The sequence below is a fragment of the Hypanus sabinus genome, chromosome 11 (genome assembly GCF_030144855.1).
Source record: "Hypanus sabinus isolate sHypSab1 chromosome 11, sHypSab1.hap1, whole genome shotgun sequence".
NCBI lineage: Eukaryota > Metazoa > Chordata > Chondrichthyes > Myliobatiformes > Dasyatidae > Hypanus > Hypanus sabinus.
In genome coordinates this window covers 78,297,368-78,323,286 of record NC_082716.1, presented here as the reverse complement: position 1 = coordinate 78,323,286, position 25,919 = coordinate 78,297,368, and the positions used below count along the sequence as shown (strand labels likewise).

General features: G+C 40.7%; 2 protein-coding genes across 5 annotated transcripts in view; both read right to left on the bottom strand.

Moving 5' to 3' along the window:
- LOC132402155 (dynamin-2-like) overlaps nucleotides 1-18,366 on the bottom strand; it is a 246,922-nt gene extending 228,556 nt beyond the window's left edge. Inside the window, exon 1 of the mRNA XM_059984821.1 lies at nucleotides 17,753-18,366. Coding sequence (XP_059840804.1) covers nucleotides 17,753-17,913 — 161 coding nt within the window. The 5' untranslated portion in view covers nucleotides 17,914-18,366. The remainder of the gene's footprint in view (nucleotides 1-17,752) is intronic.
- Nucleotides 6,973-25,919, bottom strand: part of mettl13 (methyltransferase 13, eEF1A lysine and N-terminal methyltransferase) — a 49,552-nt gene continuing 30,605 nt past the window's right edge. For 3 of the 4 annotated variants that reach the window (XM_059984824.1, XM_059984823.1, XM_059984825.1), the window contains exon 9: nucleotides 20,864-25,621. In XM_059984824.1, the coding sequence (XP_059840807.1) occupies nucleotides 25,347-25,621 (275 nt within the window). In that variant the 3' untranslated portion in view covers nucleotides 20,864-25,346. Of the gene's footprint in view, nucleotides 10,921-20,863; nucleotides 25,622-25,919 lie in introns of those variants that run through there. The other variant, XM_059984826.1, reaches the window with a different exon arrangement.

Here is a 25,919-nt window from a genome sequence, read left to right as displayed (position 1 = left end):
CACTGGCTCTTGTTTGAATTCGGTATCAGCCCAATGCTGCTACACACGTCCGCACAAGCAGCTCGAAACTCTGGGTGCATCGACAATGCCTCCAAACAGCGCTCACCCGCCTCCTACGGGCAGGCCCCCAAGCGCACCAGCAGGATATTAGTTCTCTCTAGAACAGAAACGCTGCCCGTCTCAACAGTGTCTGGACACATCCGCATTAACGATTCATGAACCTCAGTCACCTCCACTTTTGCCTCCAAGAACTCCATTTTCACTAACCAACAACCATCGTCTGGATAATCAATGACACTAGTACCCCGAATCTCCAGTGTCCTCAATCTCGTCAAGGGTAAATGCTTCCAATAACAGTTATAAAACAAACTGTACAGCAACTTAACCGGCGCCCCGGTGTCGAGGATGGCTTTAACTTGACTTCCTTCCATCTGTAACAACACCTGTGCGCGTGGCCCCTCTAAGCCCTCAGGAATAGAGTCTGTTCCTTTCGGGAGTTCCTTGGTACATTGCTGGGAACGTGCTCCCCCAGAAACCCCAAGCCGTTCCCCCACTGGGCCTCTTCTAAGTTTCCCGACACCTCTCGAATCAACGGAACAACTGATCCCCTTGACAGATTCCCTTGGCACCACAAGCAATTTATCTGCCCCCCCCCCCAGGCAAAAGGGATACCCTAAAAACCTTCCACCCATCTCCTGCCACAGATATGATAAGCCCCCCAGCTGCAACATTTGACTTCCAGTCAAACCATACTCACTTTCCCAAACGTTCCCAGAACTGGCAGCGGTCACTTCGAGGTAATTGCACCCGACAGTTCTAACAACGTCACCAGCCCGCCTACTCAAACTTTCAACCCGTCCCTGTCGCTTTTCCTCAGCCAAGCACTGCCACTCACCCAACAACTGAGAGGTCCGCTCCGCCCACGCCTCCGCCTCTTTAGGGCTGGACATTATTCCAACAACCGGGCAGAGCCCACCACTGCTGAAACATCCCAACCTGTCACTCCTCACGCTCCAAACAGTATGGACACCCCATGGTCCCACCACCATTTCGTCAGCACGAGTCGGAACTCGAACAACGACCTCCAGGCTACCAACAGCAGCCACCCCACCCAACACACACGCAGTGATAACCAGCAATCACACACCCAAAAAGGCACACCAGCTCTTTGCCGCAGACACAATTTAAAGAGGGTGATCACACAGCTTCCACAGAAATCAATCCCGGACGAGCACCTCACAATGTAACCCCCTGGGTCGCCTCAGGCTCGCTCTGCTCGTTCTCATCTAGGGGGAGCAGCCTTCGGCCCCGCCAAACTGGGTAATCAGCTGATGTGGATGCTGTGTGATGTCCCCGCCTCGCCCAAAAACAGACAGTACACCATAAGCGATTAAATGAGTACAATTTATAAAGGTTACTATAACTAAGTGATTAATAACGATACAGTATATATGAAGAGAAAAAATAAAGAAAAGGCGCCAAACTTATCAAAGTCCAAACCACTTCGTGCACAACCATTGGAGATCAATTACTGAAGTCTTCTGGCCACCATTCGATCCCCTCCGAACTCCACGACTCGCAGCTCAGGACCCTCCGAGTGGTCAACCAAGCACATCTAGCTTCATCTCCCCTCCTCAGAGTACCTCCTGGCCTCGGACCCCCGCTTGGGGTCCGTTCGCCGCCCAGCTTACAGCATTGCGTCCTCTCTCTCAACCGCCTCGCACCGATCTGCCCAAAAGCCCGTCAACAAAAGCTTACAGACTCAGAAGAAAGAACATTAATCCCCATTTGGTTTACAAAGGAATACCATTCTCGTTATCAGTAAATTTTAACCCAAACAAGCTTCCAGCACTCTCTCGCAACAAAGGAGCATTCCTGCTTTTAACAAAACAAAGAAGCCCTTTTGATTACATACACAGTAACAAAGAAAAAAGAAACCCCCTTTACATATGTATCAATTTTATTTTGTTGATATTAATAATAATAATAATAATAAAAAGATTGAAAAAGAAAGAAGGAATAAACTCTGTGAGACTCCAGTCTCCCTGATAACATCTGCATGAGGTGCATCGAGCTGTAGTCCTAAGACTGTGTTAAGGAACTGGAGCTGCAGCTGGATGACCTTTGGCTCATACAAAAGAATGAAGAGATAGCAGATAGGAGCTTCAGGGAGGTAGTCACCACTGAGTTGTAGAAGGCAGGTACATGGATAACTATCAAGGGAAGGAAAGAGAACATGAAGCCAGTGCAGAGTACCGCTCTGGCTGTTCCCCTCAATAATAAGTATACTGTTTTGGATACTGCTGGGTACAAGGGGATAAGGGGGGGGGGGGGGTAGTTTGGAGAGAGACCTATTAAGGTCTCTGACACAGAGTTTGATGATTCTGTGGATGTGACAGAGACACCTGGATAGCATGTTGCCTCCCAGGTACCTGGGTCAGGAATATCTCAGGTCAGGTCCACAGCATTCTAAATTGGCAAGGTGAACAAACTGAAGTGTGGTACATATTGGTAGCATATTGGGATACTGTCCAGAAGAGAGAATATCAGGAGTTAGGAAAAAGGTTAAAAGCAGTACCTCAGGGGTAATAATCTCTGGATTGATGCCTGGGTAATGCCCCAATAAGGATAACAATACGATGATTTTGCAGATGAATGCTTGGCTGAGGAATTGGTGCAGGGGGCAATGTTTCAGATTTCTGGATTATTTGGATCTCTTCTGGGGAAGCTGCAACGTGTACAAAAAAAGGATGGGTTACACCCAAACGAGGGACCAACATCCATGCAAGCAGGTTTGCTAGAGTTGTTGAGGAAAGTTTAAACTAATTTGGCAGGGGAATGGGAACCAGAGTGTTAGAGCTGAGGATGGGGCAGTTGGTATACAAGTAGCTGCAATGTGTAATGAGACTGTGAGGAAGGACAGGCAGATGATAGGGCAGAATCTCAGTCATTGGGATGAGTTGAAGTGTAACATGGCAAAAATTAAAAAGGGTGATGAAAACACAATGAATGCACAAAGTATACAGAATAAGGTAGATGGTCTTGTAGTGCCATTAGAAATTGACAGATATGATGTCATGTGCATCACTGCATCATGACTGAAAGGAGATCACAATTGGGAGCTTAGCACTCAAGGATACACATGATACTGAAATGACAGGAAGGAACGCAAAGGGGGTTGGGGTGTCTCTGTTGGTAAAAAGTAAATTCAAATCCTTAGAAAGCAGTGACATAGGATTATAAGATGGAGAATCCTTGTGGGTAGAGTTAAGAAACTGCAAGGGTAAAAAGACCCTGATGGGAATTATATACTAGCCTCCAAACAGTAGCTAGGATGTGGGGCACAAATTTCAACAGGAGATAGAAAATGCATGTAAAAAAGGGCAATGTTATGATAGTCATGGCTTATTTCAGTATGTAGGTACTGTAGAATGGGAAAATCAAGTTGGTGCTGGATTCCAAGAGAGGTCATTTGTAGACTTTTTAAGAGCAGCTAGCAGTTGAACCCTGTAGGAAAAAGCCAATTCCAGACTGGATGTTGTGTAATAAACCAGATTTGATTAGGGAGCTTAAGATGAAGTAAACCTTTAGAGACAATTATCAAAATATGATAGAATCCACCCTGCAGTTTAAGAGGGAGAAGATAAGGTCAGATCTATCAGTGTTACAGTGGAATAAAGGGAAATACAGAAGAACAAGACAGGAGCTGATAGGAATCAACTAATAGAGATGGCAGCAGACTAGCAATGGTTGGAGTTTCTTGGAGCAATTTGGAAGGCGCAGAATAGATACATCCCAGATAAGTAGTTATATTCTGAAAGGCGAGTGATGAATCATGGATGACAAGAGAAATCAAAGACAGCATAAAAGCAAAAGAGAGGGCATCTAATATCACAAAAATTAGTGGGAATTTAGAGGACTGGGAAGATTTTATAAACAAAAAAAAGGCAACTAAAAAGCCACAAAGACATAAAAGATGAAATATGAAGGTAAGCTACCCATTGATGCGAAAGAGTACACAAAAAGTTTATTTCAGATATAGAGGGGTCAGAGTGGATATCAGACTGCTGGAAAATGACACTGGAGAGGTTGTAATGAGGGACAAAGAAATGATTTTGCATCAGATTTCACCATGTAAGATACTAGTAATATGCCAGAAATTCGAGTGTGTCAGGGGTCAGAATTGCATGTACTTGCTATTGCTAAGGAGAAAGTAAGGAGAAGCTGAAAAGGTCTAAAGGCAACTGGACCAGATGGACTATAGACCAGGGTTCTGAAAGAGGGAGCTAAAGAAATTGTGGAGACATTAGAAGTGATCTTTCAAGAATAACTAAATTCCAGAATGGGTCTGCAGTACTGAAAATTGTGAAATGTCACTCTGCTTTTTAAGAAGGGAGGATTGCAAAACAAAGGTTTGGCATGGTTTCCTTAAGGGGAAAACTTGCCTGACAAATCTGTTGAAAATTTTTTGAGGAGATAAGCAGGAAAAAGGACAAAGAATCAGTGGATGCTGTCTTCGAGATTTTCAAAAGGCCTTTGATAAGGTGTCATGTGTGAGGCTGCTTATTGAGATAAAAGCCCATAGTATTACAGGAGAGATATGAGCATAGATAGAAGACTGGCTAACTGGCAGGAGACAATGAATGGGAATAAAGGAGGTCTTTTCTGGTTAACTGCAGATGACTGGCTGTGTCTAGCAAAGGTAGGTGTTAGTACCACTCTTTTCATGTTATATGTTAATGATTTTGATGATGGAACTGATGGCTTTGTGGCCAAGTTTGCAGATGATACAAAGATATCATTATCATTGTTATATCATGATCATTGATATCATTGTTAAAATTATACAAGGCATTGCTAAGGCCAAATTTGGAGTATTGTGTACAGTTCTGGTCACCGAATTATAGGAAAGATGTCAACAAAATAGAGAGAGTACAGAGAAGATTTACCAGAATGTTACCTGGGTTTCAGCACCTAAGTTACAGGGAAAGGTTGAACAAGTTAGGTCTTTATGCTTTGGAGCATAGAAGGTTGAGGGGGGACTTGATAGAGGTATTTAAAACTATGAGGGGGATAGATAGAGTTGATGTGGATAGGCTTTTTCCATTGAGAGTAGGGGAGATTCAAACAAGAGGACATGAGTTGAGACAGGGGGCAAAAGTTTAAGGGTAACACAAGGGGTAATTTCTTTACTCAGAGAGTGCTAGCTGTGTGGAAAGAGCTTCCAGTAGAAGTGGTAGAGGCAGGTTCGGTATCGTCATTTAAAGTAAAATTGGATAGGTATACGGAAGGAAAGGAATGGAGGGTTATGGGCTGTGTGGGCCAGTGGGACTAAGTGAGAGTAAGTGTTTGGCACAAACTAGAAGGGTCAAGATGGCCTGTTTCTGTGCTGTAATTGTTATATGGTTATATAGGTGCAGGGGAAGGTAGTGTTGAGGAAGCAGGGATTCTGTAGAAGGCCTTAGACAGATTGGGAGAATGTGCAAAGAAGTGGCAGATGGAATATTGTGTCGGAAATGTATGGTCATGCACTTTAGTAAAATGAATAAAGACATAGACTATTTTCTAAACAGGAAGAAAATTCAAAACTGAAAGATGGAAAGGGACTTAACCTTGTTCAGGATTCCCTGAAATTTAACTGTCAGTGGTAAAGAAGGCAAATGAAACGTTACCATTCATTTTGAGAGGACTACAATATAGAAGCAAGGATATATTGCTAAGGCTTTCTAAACATTTGGTCAGACGACACTTGGAATATTGTAAACAGTTTTAGACCCTTTTGAAGAAAGAATATGCTGGTATTGGAAAGGGTCCTGAGGAAATTCATGAGAATGATCCCAAAAGGGTTAACGTGTGAGGAGCATTTGATAACTCTGGGCCTGTACTCACTCAAGTTTAGAAAAATGAAGTGGGGGGTTGGTCTCATTGAAACCAATCTAATATTGAAGGGCCGAGATAGAGTGGATGTTTCCTATAGTGGGATAGGGGTCTAGGACCAGAGAGCACAGCCTCAGAATAGAGGGACATCACTTTAGAACAGTGATGAGGAGGAATTTCTTTAACTAGAAGGTGATGAATCTGTGGAATTCATTGCTGTGGATGGCAATGAAGGCCAAGATATTGAGTATACTTAAATGGTAAGAGATTGATAGGGTCTTGATCCGTCAAGGTGTCAAAGATTACGTGCAGAAGACAGGACAGTGGGGTTAAAAGGAACAGTAGATCAGCTATGATGAATGGTGGAGCAAAATCAATAAGCCAAATGGCCTACTGCCACTCCTACACCTTATGGTCTTAACCGCTGAGCTAAATAGCCTACCCTCTATTTTCAAACTATGACCTCTGTTCATAGGATCCTTGGCTTCTAGCCAGTCAAGCCCTTAAAATTTTTGCATGTTTCAACGAGAAGCATTCTGCTAAAACTTTACAGAACAGAACCCTACGCTATTTATAGGGTGAACCTGCCAAAACTGAAATCTGTCTAATGAATTCCACTGTATTTACTCTATGGCAAATATATCTCTTCTTGGATAAGATGACCCAAAACTACACAATACACCAGTTGAAGCCTCAATACTGGCCTTATACAACTGCAACAGTAGGCATTCCAAATAATTAACATTTGTGCAAAGTAAATTTTGTTTCCCTTCAGTAGAATGCTACAAAGTTAACGGGGCCAGCTAAGTACAACTACAGCTTTCCAACAAACACTGGGATATAACCAAGGCTATACATAATTATATGGTGAATTAAGTCTGATTTTAACTGTTCTGCAGAGTTGATAAAGCAAAGAATTATCATGCTAATGACCAGAGAAGATTGTCCAATAAAGTCAACTATATCTTTATTTGGAAAGGAAATAAAGAAATAACTTCAAGGTTGGTATCACCTTATTCCAATACACTGCTTCTTCTCCAGCACCAACTTTCTGTCCCATCACATCATACCTCAACATCTTTTATAAAATGGTATTCTATAAAACACCTAATCCAATGCTTCCTTAAAAATTCAAATTGCATAGTAATTTACTCATTCAATCTACAGTTAAAATACTTCCAACAATCACTTAAATCTGACAGATTATGGAACAGCATTTACTCTGGCAAAGAAAAAAAAATTGAGTATAACAACCGATAATAATTACATATACTTTTCATTTGATTCATATTACTTAACTCTAAAGACTGACATGTTAGAACTACTTAAGCAACCACTAAACTCCAAATTCCACTACAATGACTGTCATTCTGTTTATTAATTACAATTTGATAGCATGCTCAAAGAGTGACATTTGATAATATTTGATGAAAGAATTTGAATCAATGAATACAGGTGACTGCACATACTTTAAGATATGAGAGTAGAAAGATAACTTTGTTTTATTCATTTACTGATTTTCAAACATATTTCATGATTTTTTTTCTTCTGCATCCCAGATTTCTTTTTTGGTAGTGACTTGTTAATTTTATCAGAGCAAATTTCCTTTTTGAGAACTTCCTTAATGCCAAGGTCACCTGTCCTCAAATTATTAAAATAATAAAGTTAAAATCATTGAAACTTCACAAACCTAAAACCTTTAAGAACATTGTGAGTAAATGAAATTGTGTTTGCACATCTCAAATGGAATCTGAGATTATCTGTAACATTTAAAAATAAAATAATTCAAGATGATAGCCCTCAAATATCTATCTGGCACAAAAGTTTTTTTAAAAAAAACTACAGTAGAGCTCTTGATAATCCACCAACTGACCATTTGGAAATCCCAATGGTTCAGCATCTAATGTTTCCCCAATACCCCAGAACTCAACAGTTCCTGCATTCTCCAGTGATCTCAAAGATCCCATGCCTGTGTTCCTCCAAGACACACCTCACCCTTGTTTCCACACTTACTCCTGGCTCAACAAGTTCAAAAGGAACTTTATTATTATACTCTGCAACACAATAAAAAAAACTGTTTATGAGCCACCTTCAATAGTCCAGAAAAATCAGTCAGTCCAGCACGTGTGCCACATTATCAGTTTTATCGTACGCATATAATTTAAAATAAGGTAGTAAAGAAGGGAGTAAAATATGTTTTCCAAACAAACTCTGGCTATTTGCCAACACCAACCAGTTTTGCACACTGTTTTGAAGTATAAAATATAATTTACCAATGCAGCCTCTACCAAATACTGTATGTTATGAACAGAACTTCAATTTGGAAAAGGAAAAGCATAATCTGCAGATTTATGTAATAGCTGCAATAGAAGAAAGCAAACTCAGCATTAAAATTCTACAGACAATGCATAAACATGATTCAGTGATTTTGGACTTGTGCTTAAAATGTTTAAAGATTTAATAAGAGGCACTGAAAGGGATGCATAAAAATAAGTTCTTGATGCTGACAGTTAAATATTACACAGATGTGATTTGAATGACTCAATTCGACAGCCAACAGTCTTTCATTCCCTTTGACAGTTGTTAACACATAACTTTCCTGTTAAAGCAGCATTGCAGTTACAGAACACAGGATGGTGCTGTGGCAAAAAAAAACCTAGCTCTGTTAATGTTTTAGATTGTACAAGGCAACATTCCAAAGAATGACATGCTAGTTAAGTAACTAAGTTTTGTACAGCATACAATGTGATGTTAGTGCACACTAGGAACTGTTGAGCCAATTTTCATTTAAAATCAGACTGCCATCAAAATATTAAACCTAAAGCTGAAATCAAACTGGCATCAAAGGCAAACCCAAATAATCTTTGTATCCAGGGTTTCACTGAACACTGGGTGCACTTGAGTTTGAGGTTGTTGAAGCACTCTCATACTTCAGGTGAGAAACTGGACAACACTGTGGTCAAGGGGTTAACAAAAAATGACAGAATTACTTAAAAGAATTTATAAAATTAGATTCTGTATGCACCGTGCCTTATGAGTCTGCAAATGGCAAAGTTAACCCCATCTGCTGCAGATCAAGATGTCACCAAGTTGTGGTCTCCATCGAGGTCATGGCTCAAACTTAGTTGACTTTTAAGCTTACAGGGATGGTTTTGGTACAGAGAGATGGAGTTAGGTATCAGGGTAGGTTTAGGGAAAGGGATATGGGGAGGTCAGACCAGAATCTAGGACTCACTCCACAATCAAAGGCCAGCAACATGAACGTGGGACAAAGGATATCCAACATCGAATGCCCAGCTAGCAGACCAGTGAGAATGAGGGCTGGTAGCTACCCCATCTCAGCGAGTCATCGGTGGGTTCCAGAATCAGAGTTCCATGCAGACAGGAAGCATAAGGGCCGGTGTCCACTAAGGTACTCGGGTTGCAAGACCAGGATAGAAAGCCTAGTATATGGGATCCCAGTTATCTGTAAGTTTGAAGTTTGAGGCCTGCAGTACAGGGTCCTCACTATCGGAAAGTCCTAAGGTAGATACCAAGGTCCAATGGTTGATCTGATGTCAAGGCCCAATGCCCGCCAAGTCTACTTGAGACTGGAAACAGCCTGTCCTGAAGTTGGAGGACTATCTGTGTGCGTAGGAGGGAGAAATGGTATTCCTGTTCCTGCTGTTCTGTAAGCATTGCAGGTTGACTATATTAGTACTTGAGGGCTGCCCCAGTACATCCTTAGATTGTGTCCGTTGTTGACACTAATAACGCATTTCACCATATCCTTCACTATAACTGTGATAAATAAATGATTCAGGATAATTGCATTACTATAAATGGATGACTTCAAAAATCTGCAATCATTTCTTCTGGAGAGTGTTTTACTGTGCTTAATGTAGTGATTTACTGAACACTATTCAAAAGCAGTCATCAAATGCCAGGTACATTTCAAAACAAGGTGTCCAGGATAGTGACAAGCAATGTCACCTTCCTGGATAAACCATAATAGATCATATAATGAAGTTCTACGGTATGTACTTTGCAACTGTGTGTATAATTAACATATAACAGGCACATCTGGCTCAAAACTTGTGGCATATTCATTTTCTTCAAGCTGACAAATTCAGTACTGGAATTATAATAATGTGCTGATGCTGCCCAGCTCACAAAATGTCAAACTACACTGCAGACTTTTCTTTGCAGAGTTAATAGACTGGTCCTGTGTCCACAACCTACAGCGACAAGATGGAATTTGTGGTTTCAGATGGAATCTGAAAGCAAGTTGGAAATTTTAACATGCATTCAACTGATCTCACTTTTCATGGCTGAAAAGTCATTCCCTGCAATTCCAAACAATTGATTAAGGTATCAAATCTTTTAAGGTGTGTTCTATTCATATCCATCAATAATATGCAAACAAATTTGACACACAAGGCAGAAGAAATTGTGCAAAAGTAACACAGCAAGATGTAGATTGGATTGTGTTACATACAGCAGCATTCATAAAAATAGCAGGCATAAATGAACAACACTCGTGCAATTGTGAACAGAGAGATGCAAGACCAACTTGAATAGTCCAAAGTTCATGCAGTCAGTCATTTCTGAAGGCAATTTGAAGCTGGATTTGATACAAACATTAGCAAAGTACAAGCTCTCCCTGGATGTGATGTCTAAGTTTGATCATGATAAATCACAGCCAGCTCCATAAAAAATACTTTGCAAATCAATGAATAAATAATCAGCAGAAATGTTGGGAATCACTTTTTTCCAAACCATCCAATCAGCAGGAAATGGTCATTAATGGACCAAAGAAATAAAAGATCGCAAATGGTTGGAATCACTTCTCAAGCAAAGGAAGAGTTGCAGCTGCAGGGAAGTAATAGTTCCAGTCACAAGACATCATGCAGGAGTTGCTTAGGGCAATGTCCTTTGCCCAATCATTTTCAGCTGTGTCAATGACCCTCCATTATACAGTCAGAAGTAGATATATTTGCTGTTGATTTCATCATCTAATTTTCTATTCACAATGCCTTGAAAGAAGCCGTGTATGTCTGTACACTGTAAAACAGACAACGGGCAGAGATTAATGGAGTAAATAATACTCATGCCACAAAATTATTAGGTATTGACTACATCTAACAGAAGATCTATAATTATTATAGATATATAATATTATCACCAGAGTCTAAAAATCAAAGTACATTGGTAGAGAAGGACCACATTGTGAGGTTCTTCTGCTACTGGAGAGGGAGGGGCCAGGTTGGTGAAGAAGCCCCTCAATGTCTGTAGTAGTGTACCACCTCAGAGGACCAGATGAGTGGCAGCAGTGCTATTAGTGTGTAAGAATGCTATAGAACAGTACTAAAAACACAGACTATGAATGTAAAGAATGAAAAAGCATTATCTATTCTTGTATATAATTTTTAAATCAATATCCTGGGGGTCACCATTGACCAGAAACTCAGCTGGACAAACCACATAAATGCTGTGCCTCCAAGAGTAGATGAGATCTGGATATCCAATGGTTGTGACTCACTTGCTGACACTCCAATGACAGTCTACTATCCACAAGACAAAAATCAGAAACATGACAGAATACTCCATTTGTCTACATGATTGATGAAATCAAGGTCTGAACACCCCAGTAACCACACTAAACACTGAATTCATATCACCACTGCACAAAGGTTAGTAAATATCAGCCAAAGAACACTATACTTACACACAGAACACTTCTCAAACCCATGGCCCATGTCAGAAAGGTAACAAGGGCAATACACACCTTTAAACACTAACAATTGTAGATTCCCCAATAAGCCATGCACTATCCAGACTCATAATTACCAGTCTTTCATTGTCACTGGGTCTAAACCCTGAAACTCCGTTGAATAATACCATGGAAGTACCTTAATTAGAAGGACTGCATATATTGTGATATTAACACAAACCCTATGAGAAAAGAAAGATCTAACTAACTGAGGGGAGTTGAAAATAGAAAGAGGAATAAAAACAGTATTTGCCTATATGGATATTTGTCAGTGTGGGCAAGGTAGATCACTGGGCCTGTTTCTATACATGTAATACTGCAAGATTCCCCAAAACTAATATCTCTCTTATCCTCTAAAATTAAGATTCCCCAAAACTAATATATCTCTTATCCTTTAAAAATAAGTTTTCTGCTTTCTGTGTTTTATTACATTTTATTAATATTTGAACTTTCTGAAGTCCAGATTAGAATTTGTTGCAAGGAAATAATAGCATGGGAACAATGAATGTGCAAATTTGCCAATGGCATTATAGCCTGTGAACAATGCAAGAAGCATCATGAACAAAGCGGATGAGCTTACAGCGTGGCTCAGGACTTAGAGCTATGATGTTGTGGCCATTGCAGACTTGAATGGCTCGGGCAGGAATGGTTATTTCAAGTGCCAGGCTTCAGATGTTTCAGAAAGGACAGGGAGGAAGGCAAAAGAGGTGGGGGCTTGGCACTGCTGATCAGAGGTAGCGTCACAGCTGCAGAAAAGGAGGAATCATGGAGTGATTGTCTGCTGAGTCTCTGTGGGTGGAAGTCAGAAACAGGAAGGGGTCAGTAATTCTACTGGGTGTTTTCTATAGACGACCCAATAGTAACAGGGACATCGAGGAGCAGATAGGGAGACAGATTTCAGAAAGGTGTAATAATAACAACAGGGCTGTAGAGATGGGAGATTTTAACTTCCCAATATTGACTGGCATCTCCTGACAGCAAGGGATAGGGTGGAGTTTGTTAGGTGTGTTCAGGAAGGGTTCCCGGCACAATATGCAGATAAGACAACAAGAGAAGAGGCTGTACTTCAAGTCAAGTCAGCTTTTATTGTCATTTCGACCATAACTGCTGGTACAGTGCATAGTAAAAATGAGACAACGTTTTTCAGGACCAATAGTTTACATGACAGTACAAAAAACTAGACTGAACTACATAATAAAAAAAAACAGAGAAAGCTATACTGGACTACAGACCTACACTGGACTGCATAAAGTGCACAAAAACAGCACCAACATTACAATAACTAATAAACAGGACAGTAGGGCAAGGCGTCAGTCCAGGTTTCGGGCATTGAGGAGTCTGATAGGTTGGGGGAAGAAACTGTTATATAGTCTGGTCATAAGAGCCCGAATGCTTCGGAGCCTTTTCCCAGACAGCAGGAGGGAGAAGAGATTGTATGAGGGGTGCATGGGGTCCTTCATAATGCTGTTTGCTTTGCGGATGCAGCGTGTAGTATAAACGTTAGTGATGGCAGGAAGAGAGACCCCGATGATCTTCTCAGCTGACCTCACTATCCTCTGCAGGGTCATGTGATCCAAGATAGTGCAATTTCCAAACCAGGCAGTGATGCAGCTGCTCAGGATGCTCTCAATACAACCCCTGTAGAATGTGATGAGGATGGGGGTGGGAGATGGACTTTCCTCAGCCTTCGCAAAAAGTAGATGCTGCTGGGCTTTCTTTGCTATGGAGCTGGTGTTGAGGGACCAGGTGAGATTCTCCGTCAGGTGAACACCAAGAAATTTGGTGCTCTTTACGATCTCTACTGAGGAGCCGTCGATGTTCAGCAGGGAGTGGTCGCTTCGTACCCTCCTGAAATCAACAACCATCTCGTGTTTTGTTCACATTAAGAGACAGGTTGCTGGCTCTGCTCCAGTCCGTCAACCACTGCACCTCCTCTCTGTATGCTGACTCATCGTTCTTGCTGATGAGACCCACCACAGTGGTGTCATCGGCGAACTTGATGATCTGGTTTGAGCTGTGTGTTGCAGCACAGTCGTGGGTCAGCAGAGTGAACAGCATTGGACTGAGCACGCAACCCTGGGTAGACCCTGTGCTCAGAATGATGGTGTTGGAGATGCTGCTCCTGATCCAGACTGACTGAGATCTCCCAGTCAGGAAGTCTAGGATCCAGTTGCAGAGGGAGGTGTTCAGGCCCAACAGGCTCAGCTTTCCAATCAGTTTCTGAGGGATGACTGTGTTGAATGCTGAACTGAAGTCTATGAACAGCATCCGAACGTATGTGTCTTGTCCTGGTATTATGAAATGAACCTGGTCAAGTGTCAGGTTTCTCAGTGAGAGCGCATTTTGGAGATAGTGATCACAATTCTATCCATTGGAGAGGGATAGGAACAGACAAGTTAGAAAAGTGTTTAATTGGAGCAAAGGGAAATAAGCTAACAGGCAAGAACTTGGGAATAAATTGGGAACAGATGTTCTTAGGGAAATGTATGGCAGAAATGCGGCAAATGCTCAGGAGATATTTGCGTAGCATTCTGCATAGGTACATTCCAATGAGACAGGGAAAGGATGGTAGGGTACAAAGGCTATTGTAAATCTAGTCAAATTGAAAAGGTTTAAAAAAACTAGGTTTTTGAACTAGGTTCAAAAATGATAGAGATCTAGAAAATTATAAGGCTAGCAGGAAGGAGCTTAAGAATGAAATTAGGAGAGCCAGAAGGGGCCAGGAGAAGGCCTTGGCAGACAGGATTAAGGAAAACCCCAAGGCATTCCACAAGTATGTGAAGAGCAAGAGGATAAGACGTGAGAAAATAGAACCAATCAAGTGTGACAGTGAAAAAGTGTGTCTGGAACAGGAGGATATAGCAGAGGTACTTAATGAATACGTTGCTTCAGTATTCACTACTGAAAAGGATCTTGGCGATTGTAGGAATGACTTACAGCAGATTGAAAAACTTGAGCATATAGGCATTAAGAAACAGGATGTGCTAGAGCTTTTGGTAAGTATCAAGTTAAATAAGTCTCTGGGACTGGTACTCCGAGATGCTACTGTGGGAGGCAAGGGAGAAGTTTGCTGAGCCTCTGGCAACGATCTTTGCGTCATGGGGACGGGAGAGGTTCCAGAGGATTAGAGGATTGGAGGGTTGAAGATGTTGTTCCCTTATTCAAGTAAGGGAGTAGAAATAGCCCAGAAAATTATAGACCAGTGAGTCTTACTTCTGTGGTTGGTAAGTTGAGGGGAAAGATCCTGAGAGGCAGGACTTAAGAACATTTGGAGAGGCATAATATGATTAGGAATAGTTAGCATGGCTTTGTCAAAGGCAGATTGTGCCTTAAGAGCCTGAATGAATATTTTTGAGGATGTGACTAAAAACATTGATGAAGGTAGAGCAGTAGATGTAGTGTATATGGATTTCAGCAAGGCATTTGATAAGGTACCCCATGCAAGGCTCATTGAGAAAGTAAGGGGACATGTGATCCAAGAGGATCTTGCTTTGTGGATCCAGAATTGGCACAGAAGGCAAAGAGTGGTTTTAGGTGGGTCATATTCTGCATGGAGGTCAGTGACCAGTGTGGCAGTGTGGAGGATCAGAGAGATTTTGAGCTCCGAACCCATAGGACACTCAAAGCTGCTGCGCAGGTTGACTGTGTGGTTCAGAAGGCATATGGTGCATTGGCCTTCTTCAACCGTGGGATTGAGTTCAAGAGCCAAGAGGTAATGTTATAGCTATACAGGACCCTAGTCAGACCCCACTTGGAGTACTGTGCTCAGTTCTGGTAACTTCACTACAGGAAGGATGTGGAAACTATAGAAAGGATGCAGAGGAGACTTACAATGATGTTGCCTGGATTGGGGAGCACGTATTATGAGAATAGGTTGCATGAACTTGGCCTTTTCTCCTTGGAGCAACAGAGGATGAAAGGTGGCTTGATAGAGGTGTATAAGATGAGAAGCGTTGATCGTGTGGATAGTCAGAGGTTTTTTCCCCAGGGCTGAAATGGCTAACACAAGAGGGCACAGTTTTAAGGTAATTGGAAGTAGGTACAGAGGAAATGTTGGGGTAAGTTTTTTTAAAAAACACAGAGTTGTGAATGTGTGGAATGGGCTGCCGGCAACGGTGGTGAATGCGGATATGACAGTCTTTTAAGCGACTCCTGGATAGATACATGGTGCTTAGAAACCCTAGGTAACTTCGAAAGTACTGTACATGTTCTGCACAGCATTGTGGGCCGAAGGGCCTGTATGGTGCTGTAGGTTTTCTGTTTCTAACAGCAAATCATGGCACTTCACTCATGAAATTAAGATTTCCATATTAGTTGCCCATTCAACTCATCACAACATAAAATCAAATCTACTGACTAAAATCACAAATACATTAAAAGTAGAGATGCATTTTTTTAAAAACATCAAATAATCGTGCTGACCTATGAAGTAAACAATTAGCATAGAGTCACTTCTGTCATTTCAGTCTGCAGATTTTAAAACGTCAGACTTCAAAATTATTTCCCTTTTTTCTGCATCTGAATTTATCACCTCCTCCCCCCCCCCCATTCTTCACTACAATCCCAAATGCTCTGTTACCTCAAGTCATTCACAACCAATTCACACTTTAATGAACTTAAAGGGAAATGCTGAAGGATAATTGAAGGGACATGTCATGAAACATCTCTGCTCTAGAAAATTCCAGCTCAAGGAAGTGCCACAAGTGTAAAAACTGTTGACATAAGAGACTGCAGATGATATAACCTGGAGTCAAAAACAAACTGCTGGAAGAGTGGGTCAGCCAGTATCTGGATGTGATCAAGAACCTGCATCAGAATCTTGAACTGTTGCTGACTGCCTTTCTAAATGCACTTGTAGAGCATCTGATTTCGCTTTATTTTATTTATTTTTTTATATACAGCATGGAGAAGGCCTTTTCGTCCCTTCAAGCAACAGCACCTAGCAATCCCCCAGTTTAATCCCAGCCGAATCATGGGAAAGTTTACAATGACCTACAAACCAGTACACTTTTGTAATGTGGGAGTAAACCGGAGCACCCAGAGAAAACCCATGCGGTCACAGGGAGAACATAAAAACTCCTTAGAGGCAGTAACGGGAACACACCAAAGAGAATCACTGTGAGAAATGGACTGGTGACACAAACCATTCAACACTTAACAGTGGTTTTAAAAATTATTCTATAATATTCCAGGTAAAATGGAGTAAAAATTGTAAAATATAAAATATAAAGATATGGAAAACACTAATTAAAAGTTCTATATATGTCAAAAGATCAACAGCATCACACCACTACTTCATGACATATGTTGGTACAATACCATGCTGTATCACACTTACAGAAGACCTGACTAGCAGAAGTTCAACTTTACACAAATCCTCCCTTAAATATTTACAGATTTTTTTCATGGGAAAGTTAGTAACAGGAATGGAAGCATCCACAAGAATTATGGAAAAATATAGTAGTTAGTTAACAGGAAAAGCAACCAGTCTTTAAAAAAATGTATATATGTAACCAGCCACTGGATGTGGAGCATTCCGATTCTGTACCGTTACACAAAAGAGACTAAAAATGCTTACATTAATCGGCTCCCGTTGGAATTGCTCGTTTTGACCTGGGGGGAAATTGTGAAATGTTCTCAAGAACAGCCCCTCAATAATCTGGAGACTGCTGGTACCATGGGAGTTTCCTCTTTGAGGGAAGGGGGCACCAAACCATTTATTTTCTAGCAGCAATTACGATATCCATAATAAATACTAATACTTAAGACACCCAGTCATGTGAGCCGAAAGGCGATCTTGAACTTAAAACATAAGAGACAAGAAATCATAGTGAGATATGGATCGGAAACATCCCTCAAGCTCCCGAGCCAGCATCAACCACACATTTACACTGATCCCGGAAAGAATTGGTAAAGAAGATTGCGTGTCTTGCAGTCTTTCCCTTTCGAGTCGTATCCCAAAGCGCTCCGCTCTTATGGAATTCTGGATTGGGAACTTTCCGGGGAGGAGCAAAAAGCGCACAGCAAGATCCCACCAAATTTTGCGCGCATGCTCGGATAGCGGATTAATCACTCACCAGCCACCCCTCTCCCCCAAATACACACTCCCCACCACGTCCTCACCTGCCAACGAAACTTTCCAGCACCGAGCTCTTGCCGGAGCTCTGCCCGCCCACCACCGCGATCTGCGGCAGGTCCAGCCTGCAGCTCCGGCCGACGGCGGAGAAGGCATCCTGCAGGCGGTTGACCATGGGGATGAGCTCCTCCATCCCACGGTTGCCCATGGCGACCGACCCCACCAGCCGGCCGGCCACTGGAGCCCACCGTGCGGAGATCAGAAACCACGCACACAGAGTCGCGAAATGAAGTCCGCCACCTCCAGTCACGGGAAGAACCCCACCCAACTCGCAGCCTCCAGCTCCGAACCGTCCCGGCCGCCACCGTCCTCACTCCGCTCCGGCTGCGCTGACACTTAACGGTCTGCGTGCGCGCAGCCGCACTCCAGTCCGTGAGACGCGATCAACTTGCAGACTACAGCCCCGATAGTTCCTTCGCCTGACTTTTCTTTAAATACTATAATTATTACAAGTTGCATTGCACAGTTCAGTTTTGCATTGTAAAACTACAAGCCATTTTGTCATATTCCACGCATATTCTTAAGCACACAGAACAAATTTTGCAAAAGCCGTTATTTCATACCTCACTTCCACAGGTACAGTATTACTACACAAGCTATTTTGGGCACCACAACCGCAATTTTGTTTGTTTCACAAGGTAACAACATGTTTATTAAGTTGTCATTTCTTAAAGATGCATTGATTGCATAAACTAGTTTTGCAATTTTGAACATGTTTGGCACAATCTACGAATGACATGAGCAGTGCAGCTTTCAATTTCCTGAGGGCATTTAGTTTAGCAAAATGTAAAAAAGATTTCAGCTTCCCGATTACCATCATGACAGAGATAATAAAGCACTTGGTCCTTCCAAAGTGTTCTTCTAATCCTGCCAAAGAGTTTCGGCCCGAAACATTGACTGTACTTTTCTCCATCGAAGCTGCCTGGCCTGCTGAGTTCCTACAGCTTTTTGTGTGTGTTGCTTTAATAAAGCACATGCTTGGGATTCCAAGACAACATCAACTCATACAGTTCACAGTAAGAGTAAATATTATTCCTTTGATACCACTTATATTCCAGGGCACAATGGGCCTTCCTTCTTCACTAAAGAATATTATTTTCATTACTTTAGAAAATTCTCAATAAAAAAACAAAAAATTGCCCTGTTGAAATCAACATTAATATAGCATTGTTCATAACTTCAGAATGTTCTAAAGCAGTTTACAGCCACTAAAATATTTTGAAATCTAATTACTGTTCCAGTGCTGATAATTCAGCAACTAATGGCCCATGCAAAATTCCACAAACAGAGTAGATGTAAACACCTATATAAGACGTAGTGTTGAATGAGGCATAAAACTACCCATGACACCAGGAACAACCTCCTTATTTGTTTTGAATTGAATTGACTTTATTAGTTACATCTTTATGTAAAATCTTTGTTACTTCGCTAAATGTGCAATTTATAGTAATTTATAATAAGTAGTATGTACAACAGGACAGTCAATATAACATAGAAATACATTTGTATCAGCATGAATTAATCAGTTTGATGGCCTGGTGGAAGAAGCTGTCCCTGGAGCCTGTTGGTCCTGAATTTTATACTGTGGTAATGTTTCCCAGATAGTAGCAGATGTATATTTGGCAGCATACATCTTTTATAAACACAGCAGTAATTCTCAGTTTTAAGACTCATTCAAAAGAGCAATATTGGCAATCTGTCAAAATTTTGTGATCGGTTTCTGAACCTACAAGTTTCTGATCAAATAATAGTTTTGTTTTAAAGTTCTGAATCTAGCCCCATAAAAACACTTGGACAATCTCAAAATATTTCAATGTTATGATTACATTCAATATGTCAATTAACTTGAAATTAACTGCATGGAAAATGTATCGACAGCTTTGAAAATGACTGTAGGTTGCATTAATATCAAACAAGAAAATATGCAGATGCAGGAAATCCAAGCAGCACACACACACAAAGTGGTGGAGGAATTCAGCAAGCCAGGCAGCAGTGAAGGAATAGAGTACAGTCAACATTTTGGGCTGAGACTTCAGTGCGTTAATGTCAAATTGCTTTTTATTTGAACACAGTGCTACAATAATTTGAAATTTGCATCAGTTTTGGGTCACATTATAACCCCAGAAGAGTCCTGGGGTGGTGGATGCCTTCAACTTATTCTCATTGGAATCATTCTCCAGATGCCTGCAGTATATTCTACCACGGGAAAAATATACAAACACTGATTTCCACAAAATTTAATTTTAAATGGCAGTGTTATATTACTAGGTCTCTGCAAATGGAAGATAAACTTAAAATAGAAAGCTCACTCCATTAAAAATCAAATGGTCTGATAGCTTCTCCTGCATTTGTTCCTTCACAGAATGCATCAGCTGGGCAATCTGTTCCCAAGTCTTCAGATCATATGCAACAGCTCCATCTTCAGTCAGCTTTTATTTATTGACCGCATTTGTGATAGTTTAACTTGTAGTTATGAATTTAGATATACATCACGGAACAGGACCTTCTGGCTCAATGACCCACACACATCATCAACCAAACTATTTTAACACTAGCCTAATTACAGAACAATTTATAATGACCAATTAACCTACTAACTGGTATGTCTTTAGACTGTGGAGCACCCTGAGGAAACCATCGTGGTTCACAGGGAGGACATTCAAACTCCTTACAGATGGCACCAGAATTGAATTCCAAACTCCAGAACACCCCAAAGTGTAATCGCTTCACTCCAACTGCTACGCCTCTGTGGTGCCGGATACAAATTTGCTTTGAACTTTGTAAAATGCCAACTCCACACAGACAGCAGGACAGAACCCACGGCTCAGAGGCAATGAGGCAGCTACTCTAGCCGCTGCTCCACTGTGCAGTGACTAATTGCATGCTGCCTGACCCAGTTTCCTTGCCAGCTAAGCTACCATGAACACACCAAGTATCACACTTTCCTGCTTGGATTAAGATTGAGGGCATTTTTAACTGGCTCTATTACAATTTTCTATTTGTGAATCCACATCAGCTCAGGAAGTTAAGCAATTTTATGAAAGTGAGGCACATTGTATGAAACTAGCCATGGAACATTAATTAAACAAATCCACCAGTTGCCAATTACAAAATAATAAATTTATATTCAGATACACAAGAAAGCTTACATTTGAATTGGAAGAATTGCTCAGAGTTTTCTGTGCTTTATTTTAAATTGCCTAATGATAGACTTAACGAAGGAATATTCACTGAACACTAGTCAAATAAAAAGTGGGAGTATAATTTTCTTCTGAAGCAGATCTACTCCAGTTATGTAAGTATGTTCGTATGTACTTATTTATAGATTTAGTGATGTGGTGTAGAGTAGGCCACCCAGCCCTTCAAGCCACACTGCCCCAGCAACCCCCAAAAATGCCAATTAACCCTAACCTAACCACTGGATAATTTGCAATGATTAATTAACCTGCCCAGTACATCTTTGGACTGTGGAAGGACGTTGGAGCAACAAAGAAAACCCACACATTCCACAGGGAGGACGTACAGAGATCCTAACAGACAGCACCGGGATTAAACTCCGATCTCCAACACCCCAAACTGTAAAAGCATCTCGCTAAGCACCTTGGCACCCAAACTGGATCCACAAGAGACATAGCTAACCTATATCTCTTGGCAACATCTTAATTCACTTCAATGTAACATATCTTCAATTAATTTTTTGGAATAATAAGCCAAAAACACCAGGATAAAAAAACTTAAAACATTTTGTCAGCAAAAAGACATTGCATAGTGGTCCTCTACTGAAGATGGAGAACAATTTTAAACTTAAATATATATTCAATAACAAAAAGTGTTCAAAATGTAAACTGATTTTATTTTCTAATCTAATCTGATCAAAATTTGTCAGGTATTTGATTGACAGCTGCATCAGCATATCACCAGACATCCTGGGCACCATCTCCTCCATGTACCTGAAAAGCTGCTCTGAGAATAAGTGTGGATTCCAAACATCTGGAAACACAGTATTCATGAAATATTCATAATATTTTCCATGGAACAGCACTACCCAATATGCATGACTTTTTTTTTAACCTCATGATCTGGAGGAATTATGGAAAATTCTCAAATTTGGTTGCTAATGCTCAGAGCAGCGAGGAAACCATGATACTAACAGAATGGTAAAATGGTAGTAACATCTCAGTAAAGAGTAGAATCAAATAAATTTGTATCATGCCCCAACATTTTTCTCAGTCTTTCCTATTGTAATGCTGCACCTCACCTCAAAGAAACTTCCTATGGGAGTAGAGCTAATCTTCAGAATTATTAGGAAACTGTTCAACTCACAGTGAGTACTCTCCAGAAACAAGGTCATATTCTATCAGCAGCCAAGTTCCAAAATGCATATGACACTTGTGTTTTGGGTTGACTTGGAGAGTAACCTCCAGAGCATTGTCATTTTGTTCATCCAAGCATGAAAGAATGGGTGATACACTCAACATAGACTTCATCACCAACAATAAGGATGCATTCAAACCTTCTTTGAAGAAGTGCAACCACCCCACTGATTCTTGGGGAAACTGTGGCTGACTTCACTCAAAGGAAATTTCAGGATGTTATTGAGAACTTCAAGGGCATGTTGAGAACAAGCAGATGCCTGATAAGAGGCAGAAGGAGCACACTAACTCATGTTCGACCCATCCACCCCTTACGTGCCCTGTTGAAGATTCTGCTATTCCAAAGTGGCCTCATTAGCCACATCTGCTCCCATAAAACCAGAGTGGAAGGAAGTCCTCCTCGCTCCTGATGGACAGCCTAAGAATTCAGTGTCGGGTGCAACCTTTCAGCAGTCAGCATCAAGGTGTTGGAGAAGGATATGGACTGGTTATGCACCTTTGAAGTTAATTGAAGCCAACACATTTAATGTAATGTGTTATGAATGCACAAAAAAAGCAAGCCAATTACAGCAACTCACTGAACTGATAACCATGTATTAAGTATGTGGGAAGTATCATCAAAACTTTTAAGTAATGCAAGATGATCTTAGGAGAGACTTATAAACTTAATGACTGCAGAAAACATTAGGAGCTGTCCAAGTGAAATCCTCCTATTTTCCACCTCACACAAATGCGAAGATACATAGCCACGGGTCAATATAATGTCATAGACCACGTGTTAAAAAATTCACTTTAAATTTAAGCATTCCCAAAAATATTGGTAGTATTAAGTTTGATAATTAATGATGTAATACAGTTATTACATATTTTAGATCTAGCTATGCTGAATTCAATTGCTGCATTTGTTATTACTCTATAAAACAGTTTATTGACTGAACATTTCTCACTGTGTTCCACAGATCTGAGTACCCATATATTAGGCAATCAAAAGGAAAATAACATCCAATTCCCAAGAATGGTTTATTAGAACCATGTTATTCTATTTAAATATTGGAATAGGTGATTATGGGACATTAATGAGAGCAGTTTTACTAGTTCAAAAAGGTCAATGTGCAATTTGTGACCAAAATCTACTAAAAAAAAACAGGTCAACCACTAGATATTGGGAAAGTCTACATGTTTCCCCATGTCCACATTACCTCCCAGTAGTTACAGCTCTTCTTTAACTCTATGAGATAAGTCAAACAAGGCAGTAATATAGAACATTTGTTTCAACGTCCACACAATATCTGTACTACCTCAGGACTTCTGAACATGTCCTGCGAGTTTTTCACTCTCCATTCCCTTCCCAGTTCTGACAATTTAAAGTGGCAAACTTATAAGGATCTTCAATGCAATTAGATTCAAATAAGTTTGGACACCCATCACTTCCTCCCAAATCTGGAAGTCTCACATACGTTTCCCGTAAAGTTTTTTCCTTTATTGTAAATGAACCTAGTTTTACCTTCACTATTAATAGAAATAAATCTTCTTTCCCCCCACATTGCTCCTTTATCAAGAGTTTTGGAATAACCAATGATGTAGTTCCTACATCTTTTGTTGTATTATGAACTGCTCTGCATGGAATTTTACATTCCCCTCCCTGGGGATGCAACAGAATGTAACTGCAATCTATTTACAGTATATAGACATAAAATACACACTCTGTGGCATTTCACCAAGCCTTTATCAGCACCTCACAAACTGGCGGTTAGAACAACAAGGTCTCGCTGACATTGAATTGCTCTTATGATTGTTGATTATTGTCCAGGAGAAGGGAACCAGAGGTAGGTGCATGAACCAGTCCTCACCACAGAAGAGGTTCAGCGACTTTAAATTCCTCAATGCTGTTATTTCAGACGGCTTGTCCTGAGCCCAGTACGAAAGGGCAATTATGAAGAAAGCACAGCAGCGCCCCAATTTCTGAGGACTTTGCGAAGATTCAGCATGACATCTACAACTTTGGCTTGGTGAATTGCCACAGACTGTGTATTTTATGTCTAAATACTGTACCTGACACAGATACACCCCCAGGGAGGGGAATGTAAAATTCCATGCAGCGCAGTTTGAAATACAAGATGTGTAGTGGAGAGTATATTGACCAGCTGCATCACAGCCTGGTATGGAAACACCAGTGCCCTTGAATGGAAAATCCTACAAGTAGTAGTGGATACGGCCCCGTCTGTCACAGGTAAAGCCCTTCTTAGCATTGGGCACATCTACACAAAGCATCGTCACAGGAAAGCAGCATCCAGCATCAGGGACCCCCATCACCCAGGTCATGTTCCCTTCTCACTGCTGCCATCAGGAAGAAAGTACAGGAGCCTCAAGACTCACAGTGCCAGGTTCAGGAACAGACATTAGCACTCACCAATCAGGTGCTTCAACCAAAGGGGATATTTCACTCACCTTCACCTGCCCCATCATTGCAATGTTCCACAACTTATGAACTCAATTTCAAAGAGTCTTCATCTCATGTTCTCGTATTTATTGCTTATTTATTTATTCATTCATTCATTTATTATTTCTCTCGTTTTGTATTTGCGTGGTTTGTTGTCTTGCACACTGGTTGAAACCCAAGCTGATGAGGTCTTTCATTGATTCTATTATAGTTATTATTCTATTGTGGATTTACTGAGTATGCCAGTGAGAAAACAAACCTCATTGTTGTACATGATGAAATTTATGTAGTTTGATAATAAATTTACTTTGAACTTTGAACGAGAATAGCCAGCACACTGAAATACCACCATACACAGGTTGCCCTTTAAGTTATACAGATCTTCATATTGAAATATATCCTCATCATCAGGTTCTGGAATAAGATCTATTCTACCATCTTTCATTAACAGGGGCCACAACAGTTCAGATGGACGTTCACCATCTCCAACAAATTTCACTTCAAAGTGAACATAACTCCTCTTTTTTTTGCTCAAATCAAAAAAGACTCAAAGGTCTCTTGTAATAAAGAAAAATGAAGTGGACAAATGATGAAATGCAATTTGAGCAGCTCGCATATACCTGAAGTAAACACGCTGGTTTAAGTAAATAGTGATGAACGTTTGAAGACTTCCAAGTTCATATCCCTGGTTAATGGCACTGAAAGTCACTACAAACAATAAACATTAATCTTTTTGTGTGTACATCTAATCCAGTGACCTAGAAACTTTCACACAATTGTAACTTTCTCCAACATCTCTGCGAGTCTGTAGGTTTGGTCCCAGTGCTTGCCAGATTTCTTCAGATCATTTTCCAATATCTGACCTGAGCTAAGGAGGTGTTTAGAACCAGTTTTGAGTTCCGTGGACAACTGGCAGTACAATATTTCATTTACCTCACCCTCAATCTTCTGCGAGTAAACAAGGGGGAAAACTGATTTGATGTCTGCCATGACTTTTTCTTTCAGTCTGTGGTCTCTGCAAACCAGATTTAGAATGAAGAGTCCTGAAACAATTAAAGTGAACTTTAATTAAAACACAAACATGGATAGCATTTCGGCAACTGAGGAACATCTTTAAATATTTATATTCCTAGTCTGGCATATTTCATGGATTTTGGAAAGTTATGCAAAAAAACATGGCACAGGGACCATAAAGAAAATAAGTTTCCTTTGCTATTTAATTTCAATCCAAATCAAACTTCCTGCCACAACAAACTACATCCCCTACATACCAGAAATCTTTTGTCATTCCTTATGGGTTCAGGGATACAGTTTTACATTTAAGTGCCCAAAATCCTAATT